We start from the raw sequence: 8,493 nt of genomic DNA on the forward strand, positions 1-8,493 counted from the left end.
CCGTTCTCTATGGAAATGTTAATGATCACGTTAACACGCGCAGAAAAATGTAATTGCATTTAAGGCGACAATGTGAGTGAGACAGGACTAATATAATTAGGTTTGTGTGATTACACATATGAGAAATGTTTACTGGCACTAATAGAGACCAGTCAAAACATGGATAACAATGTTAACACACGCACACACACACACACACACACACACACACAATAATACATGGGAGGAGATGGAATTATTTTTCTGTTAATTTTTTTTTTTTTTGTTATTTAATAATTTAATTGATGATTAATCTCTTGCTACGTGCTTTGGCAATATTGTTTGTTTGTGACCTGTCATGCCAATTAAGCACCTTGAATTGAATTGAATTAATAATATATATATTTATAACAACATTCATACACAGAATGCAACTCAAGGTGCTTTACATAAAATAAATGGATTAAAACAGTTACAAGCAAAAGCAAAATTTTCAAGCAAAATGAAAAATACAAGCAAAAGCAAGACAGAAATTAAAACAGTTATCTGTCTAGTAAAATTACATTAAAAAAGAAAGAAAGAAAGATGAATAAAGGTATGTAAGGCTATACGACTTCTCAATTGTCATCTTGGAACATGGGAACAAACCTCTATGTACCTTAAAGGTCCCATATTCTACATTTTCCAGTGTTTTATTTTATGTCTTGAGGTCCATTAAAAGCTGTTTGTGTGGTGTCATGTACCAAAAACACTCTCAATCCATTTTCCATTCAACCATTTTCAAGAACAGGCTGTTTTTGCCGCCGTGTCTTTAAGGCTCATTAATATTAACGACCCCTCGGTTCTGATTGGCTAACCGTTTCAAGAGTGAAACGTGAGACACCGCAGCCCGGCAGCTACAGGTAGGGAAAACTCTCTGGTAATAAACAATGACAACCGCTCAACCGCTGTGAAAAAAACACTTTGTTAGTCTATTATTTCTTACAAAAATGATAATGAGCGAACCTTTGTGACGCCACAAAGTTACGGAAGTCCAAACGACTCGTTTAGAGGCTCGCTTTTCTAATATGGATTGTGTGGATTTAGTTGTTGACCGTGCGTTTTGATACTTTCACCGTGTTTAGATAGACCATCCAACTCCTTTATAATCACAGAGGCAAGGGGAAGCCTGTTTTACACCATGTGGGAACTTTAAAGGTTCATATCTACAGGAAGACGTGCCTCTCTCCAGTAGAGTTCTTAACACTTGTAGGATCGATGCCAAGGCACACTGACACTGATGGGCCAGCGTGAGACTGAAGTACTACTGAAGACTACTACATTTTATGTGTTGCGTGTAGCTGTTGCAAGACATGTTGAGGTTGCATCTGGCCAATGAGAGCGCCCCCTCCTGGTGCATTGTCTCTGCTGCTTCTACACAACCCTCCCTCCAGAGCCTGCCACATATCTGAGGCCACTGGGCACGTCAGAGGAGCATCCAGCCTGTCACACAGGCTTTGTTCTGTGTAGCTCAGTGTGGACATTTACATTTCAGACATTTATCTGACACTCCTATCCAGCGGGTCTTTGAGCATGGCACCAAACACACCAGGGTTAGAGGTTCCATTTCCACCGGGACCCCCACCCCCCCCAATACAAAGACATGTGCACAAGGGGCTTAAATGTCATACAGTACGTTATGTTACATTATGTAATGTTCCTATCAGCGTGCAGGAAGGAACACATGGGAGGAAGCGGCTGTACTGTATGAGAAGCCCTCCAAGCCATTCCTATTTCACCATGTGGAAGCAGGCGGAGGAGAACACAGCAGCAGCCAGAACAACTTAATGTAATCTGGAGCTTCCTGCTTACCTTGGCCCGGAGCACAGTGCAGTGCAGCTCGCTGGAGCTCGGCTCGTAGCGCAGCTCAAACTCCAGCGTTCCCAAGGCAGCTGGGCAGGGAAAAAAAAAAAAAACAACACTTAGAAAGCAGCAAAACAGATAATTATGATGAATCAGAAAAAAAACATGATTTATAACACCTGTCACATCAGTAGACAGAAAAAATGACTGTTCAAAATAAATTGTCAACATAAATTGTAAGCGTGCAACAGAACACAGACGTGTGAAACACACCATGCATTCAGAGGGTGGAAATCCCATTTAGTCAACCAGCAGTTGTCACATGAATCTGAACAGAGCACATCACACGTTAACGGCAAATCCTCTTAAACGGAGCGCAACCACATTCATCAGGGCTTGTTACACTCATGCATACATATAAACATGTGCATGCCACACACACACACACACACACACACATACACACACACTGGGGCTGTCTCAACCTATACACAAATTGATGTTCTTCCAATGCAGTTATATAAGATGCTACATATTTTTCACAGGGATTGTAACTATTTTAAGCAATATATGCTCACCGATATCAACAAACCACTGATTATACAATACACTATCGTTGCTGTCTTGTAACTCCAGATTTAGTGATTTACATTTAATTGAAGGATTACTCCTCCTCTATCTCCTCTATGAGAAAATTCTACAATCCTTGGGTTTATGAAACCTTTTCAAAACCAGTTATATAAACTCAAACCTGCACGGTCGTTAAGCTAAGAACAAGGCTGTTTTTCCTAGCTCCTGAAAAGTTGACATTTTGGAGACACAAGAAACAGGAGCCGGGGTTTTTAACTGAAGCCAAATTCCTTGTATGTGTTGCATACTCGGCCAATAAAGCCTGATTCTGATTCAAGGTTTTCAATAGCGATATGCTGTACTGTAAGATACTATAGACTACAATATGCTGTATAACCAATGAATAATAGTGGCTATTTACTGCATTTAAAAAATACGGAAGAGTAATGCATTCACTTGAGAAAAAAAAATTTGACCTGTTTTTCTGAATTAACGAGATAATTATCTCAGAATTCTGAGAAAAGTTCTCATGAAAAAAGAAATTCTGCTCTGTTTTTCTGAATTAACGAGATACCTCAAAATCCTGCGAGAAGCTCTCACCTGCATGGAGTAGCCTACGGTTGCAATACCATCTACAGTATATTACTTAAAGACACAAGTATCTCCCAATGTTTCAAACCAAAAGCAAAATAAAACTGGATTAAACTAAACAGGCGGGACATGTTTGCTTCCATGAAATCGAGCTCTCAAGTAGGAATGAGAGCTTCTCTTGGGATTTTGAGATATCTCATTAATTCAGAAAAACAGAGCAGAATTATTATTTTTTTCATGAAAACTTTTCTCAGAATTCTGAGATAATTATCTTGTTAATTCAGAAAAACAGATAAAAAAATTTTTTAACTTAACATAACAGCAGTTAATAAAAGGAAAGGCAGTTGGCGCTGAGGAAGACAGGCTGACTATCTGAAAGGTTGATGGTTTGACTTCAGACACCATCAAGTAACTGTATTCAAACTGAGAGCCGGGGACTGGACGATGTTTGGTATCACACCTCCAGGACCCACCATCACTGCCCAAGTGCCCTTGAGCAACACACTGATCCCCAAGTTACTGCACTGCAAACAAACCTGCGCTCTGACTCTGGAGGCTATGGAGACACAGGAAGATGAATTCCAGCTGCCTTGCAAAAACTGACAAAATTACCTTCATCTTAACTTTGCTTTTCTGAGAGCAAATGGATAAACAGACTCGCTGAAATAGCTCAGAGCTATTTCAAGAAACAGCCTCTTGATAGCGCTGCTGCAGCCATAAAACACACCAAAAAAAAAAAAGAACTTTATGCAAGTTTTCCAAATTCTGATGCTTCTGCTTCTGCTTCCACTCGCCCACGTCGACTCGCAGCCCTGGGCAGAGTCACACCGGCTCGCTGTGCTTTAACGTGTCGGGAAAAGCTATACAGCACAAATAAATGGAACCTGGCCCGGACCTGAGATCATCCATCACCATTTTTAAGACGTCGGTGCAAAAGTAGAACCGGCCTGTAGTGATGAAATATGAGGGGGTGGAAAAAATAAAAGTCTCTATGGGGAATCACTTATGCGCATAGACAGAAATCTGGGGGAGAAAAAAGCCTCTGTGTTAAAAAAAAAAGTGTCTTTTATGTTTCATTGGGGCGCAGTTCTTTAGTTACATGAGACAGACCGGAGGAAAGCTTTGACGGTTTTGTGCCTCCCCCGGGCCGCCCCTGCTCCGATGAATCAGAAACCCCTCATTATTGAGAGACAAAAGAGGAATTCATCAAACGGTAATTGCAAAACAAATCAGATAATAAGTGTATGTTAACGAGGAACACAAAGCCCATAGAAATCCCAATTAATCTTTTGCTCTGGAGTGCATCAAAATCGCTCCGGAGGACAAGAACGCGTCAGAAGGCAGCCCAAGAGGAAAAAAAAACGAAAGTGTCGACTGAGGCGAACCGTCGCCTGATGTCGTTTCTGATGATTCTCTCTCATCAGACACGTTGCTACGGAAGCGACCGCGGGGAGTTTAGAGGAGCGGTCACTTCCTTTACATCCCTGCAAGCTGGTCCTTCTCCTTCTAGAGGACGATGCAGCGGCTTCCACTGACCCGCAGAAGATACAAGCCCTTTCTCTTTTACTTTAATTAAACATATTTTAGGCCAAAGTCCAAAGCATCATGTTTCAGTGGCAGTCTTGGGTCTTATTGTCTTGGGTCTGTTGCCTCATCAAAGACCCCCCTGTGTCTCTGATACAGACTGTACCAGACTAAGTTTGGAAATAGTCTCATTAAAAGACACAGGGGTGTTTCTGGGGTTTTGTGTGCATTGCATTATTAATGCTATTTTTATACGCAGATATGAATAACTTATTAGTCGTTTCTCCTAATTGAACTCGGTTGGGACATTTGTATCTACCGTTAGACTGTGGCTGGTTAGATAAATTAGACCCTTGTGCTCTTTGACTCATTCTGCCCATATTCTTTCCTCCATACTGACTCAGAGTCAGTGCTCCAACTTTATGGAGATATACTACCAGTCAAACATTTGGACCCAGGCATCTTTCTATATTTTTACTACTTTTCACATTTTAGAATAATAGTAAAGACATCAGAACTATGAAATAGCACAAATGGAATTATGCAGTGACCAAAAAAAGTTTTAAACAAATCAAAACTGTCTTATATTTTAGATTCTTTAAAGTAGCCGCCCTTTGCCTTGATGGGAAGACAAAAGGCTTTGGAAAGAAATTCACACATAGGTTCAACTTCACTATTTATATTTGTCTGAGGAACTAATTTCAAGCATTTAAGCAGAATCGTTTCGATCAAAATGGCTTTAAAAGAATGAAAAACATTATGCATTCAATCAGGTGTGTCCAAACTTTTGACTGGTAGAGTACACTAAAGTAAAAAAGCAGAGAGAGCCTGACAATAAGAGTCTGTTGATGTTAACCAGGCTGATCTAATCACTAGATCACCCTGAAGAAGACAGCCTGCCTGTCACAAACTTGGTTTTGGACAATAAAATTTGTTGTATCGGAGCTGTGAGTGTGCGGCGACGTTTTTCATTTTGATTAATTCTGCTCCTGTCAGCCAGAACCAACACTGCTGTGCGTTTCCACTTCTTCTTTTTCAACTCCTAGTTTCTTACCAACATCAAAACTGAGTAATGCACTGCCACATCACACTGGTGTTAAAAGTAAAAGGTAAGTGATTAAATAAGTTTGAGATAAGTATGTTGATACAGAGGCAATTAATGTTCAAGCTGCACCAGGTAAGATTTTACACTCGTCTTATCAGCCTGAAAGAGAAGAGCGTCCCATCGCCCCTAATTGAGACGCTGTAGATTAGTTCCTATTTGCCTAAATCAGGCTTCCCAATGCTCCACGGAGGGCAGAGAGTATGCAGGTTCTGGTAAGTTCTGGGGTCAGTGTGGTCACCTGTGGTTAAATCAAAGTACTGAATCAAAACTTCAAAGTGAAATCCAAAACTGTCTCCTAAATAGCAGAGAGTGAGCGCTCTGTCCAGAGAAAGCTGGACTCACTGGCTGAACCTCTTCACCTCCTCCTCCTCACCACACAATAAGAAGAAGAAGACACTTTGTTTACTGACAGCACCTTACAGGATTTCTGGGTAATGAAGTCCGACAGTTGGCTGCTATTTGGGGCCGCCAACGAGCAAAGTTACCTAGTGCGGCGTTAAAGAGTGACTAAACCCAAATCTGTGGTGAAGCCTGACATTTAACGGTGTAAAGTGAGGTATTAAACTGGCCATCTGCTATTGGCTGATCTTTGGTGCCAGGTGATGTCACCTTCTATAGACACAACAGGTGGTGACATCACCTGGCACCAAAGATCAGCTAACAGCAGATCTTTAATCCAGCACCAGTGGAAACCATGGATGTGTGTATCACCTTAATCCACCAAGCACACACACACACACACACACACATCATGCTCAAGCAGCAGCCAGGCTCAAGGCAGCCTCTCTCTGCACCCATACTCTATAGATACAGATGTGTAGGCTACAAATGCACCGCATTACACACACACACACACACACACACACACATGCGAACAGCCAGGCTCACTGCAGTCGTCACTGTCCGAGCTGTTGATCTCCACCGAAGTGTCCATGCTGCTGGTGAGCGACAGCGACCCGCCGCCGCCCCCGGCTCCTCCGTGGGGCAGCAGCGGGGACAGGAGGCGCGGGCGCCGCCCATGCCGGAGGCCACGCCCCCGGGGCTGAGGACCAGCGGGGAGCCGGTGGGGTTCGAGGAGACGGGGGTGGGGGAGGTGGGGGACAGGCGGGGGAAGTAGGCGGAGATCTGTCGGATGGGTCTGATGGGCCGGGGCAGACGTCAATGGCCATGTGTTCCTGGATGGAGATGCTGAGTTTCTTTCCTCTACGCACCGTCATAGAGTCTGGAGGAGAGGAGTGGGGGAAATGCAATATGTCAGTGACACACTAATCTCTCACACTAATCTCTCATGGTTAATGTCGACATTAGCTATGTTTACATCCGACTGTCAAGCAACTTTTGAAATGTCACAATAAATAAAATTACATGCGTTTCCATCAGCTGGGTTGAAGTGAACAAAATGGGCTTCCTGGACGCAGAACGACATCAAAGTCATCGTTATTGTCCCATCGTTTCTTTAGCAACAAAAAATGTTTCTGCCTCAAGAAAGCTTAAAACTTTTTTGTGATATTGAGGAAATTATATTGAAATTTGTCATTTGCATTCAGTTTTTCTACTTTGATACATTTGTCAATTTCATTCCATTTAACTTTTACATACATAGAGAGAAACAGACAAGCAAGAGAAAGACGCAAACAATTAAAACATTCACCAAACATCAGTTGCAACATTCATATTTAAAGTTAATCAGGTTATTTATCAGATGCAAAAGCAACCGAAGCTTCAGACTTATATATTATATTATACTCTATGGAGAGCAAAGCCAGTTCTGAGTGGCTCTAAATACCAGCTCTCCAGGCAATTAGCCTCATAAGATGATGGCAGTTTTGGGGGAAGAGCTTTATAAACAAACAGAAACTCGCCTGTAAAGTGGAACTAATTGTCAATTTAACCTCATATTCTGTAGATTTTGGCGTCAAAGTAATTCCAAAGTGAGAAAAACCATTTAGACGAAATTACTGTTGTGGAGTAATACAGCAGAATACATTTGCAATCTGTGACAAATGTCCCATCATGAAATAACACTCTCAAATGCGAAGTTAAAATGTAATTTCTATACTCGCACTCTAATTATATACTGTGATTCTTTCTTTAACCCGTTGGGATGTGCATAATTTGAAACAAGTTTAATTTAACATGCATGACTAAGCAAGAACGCGTTTTCCCAAGTCAGGAAACACTCGTCATGAAATTGAAACCGTTTTCTGTAACAAAATGCTATGAGAGTTTTGTTTGGCAGTGAACGAAAGACAGCAGTCAGACTATGAAGTTGGAAGACAGTCCTTACTGACAGGTGGTCTCTGCTTTGACTGGACGGATGCAGCATTTTAACTTCTCTCTCATGTACACACACACACACACACACACACACACACACACACACACTCTGCAGTCAATTGTGCCATCCTCCAAAGCGCTGGCAGTGCTGACCTGCTGAACTGATGAACGCCTTCTGCCAGCTCCCAGAAAGTGCTGGCAGTAATGAAGGTCTAATACCAGAATCATCATCTAATCACATCATCCAAACTAATGAAAATGGATATCAAACACGATATGATCTGTGTGTGTGTGTGTGTGTGTGTGTGTGTGTGTGTGTGTGTGTGATAGAGGCTGTGAAAGACAGAGGAATCTGTCGTATAATGACGGGAATACTTTGGGTTTTCATGTCTGCCGGGGCCGCAGAGACCAGTTTGCACAGACCAGAAGCTGTTTGACAGATAAAGTAGGGCTAATTCAAATGAGGAATGCATTGATCCAAATTGCCTTTATTACAGTTGTAATGATTTGTAAAGCAGATATGGGATTATCAGCTTCAGGCTTTTGACTTTGGCTCATCCCATAAGTCCTAATATCCACTCTTTTTTTAATCTTTTTATTTGAGG

At 41.8% G+C, this 8,493-nt stretch overlaps 1 protein-coding gene across 1 annotated transcript in view; it reads right to left on the reverse strand.

The window, feature by feature from the left end:
* The window catches only part of doc2a (double C2-like domains, alpha), a 50,664-nt gene extending 43,836 nt beyond the window's left edge, over positions 1–6,828 (reverse strand). Inside the window, 4 exon segments of the mRNA XM_071513871.1 lie at positions 1,831–1,910; positions 6,500–6,623; positions 6,626–6,753; positions 6,756–6,828. Coding sequence (XP_071369972.1) covers positions 1,831–1,910; positions 6,500–6,623; positions 6,626–6,753; positions 6,756–6,828 — 405 coding nt within the window.
* Positions 6,829–8,493: the final 1,665 nt, after the last annotated feature.

This window comes from Centroberyx affinis, unplaced genomic scaffold, assembly GCF_046629955.1.
Source record: "Centroberyx affinis isolate AG114_WGS23_722 - 3 ecotype Tasmania unplaced genomic scaffold, CSIRO-AGI_Caff_v1 ptg007592l_1, whole genome shotgun sequence".
NCBI lineage: Eukaryota > Metazoa > Chordata > Actinopteri > Beryciformes > Berycidae > Centroberyx > Centroberyx affinis.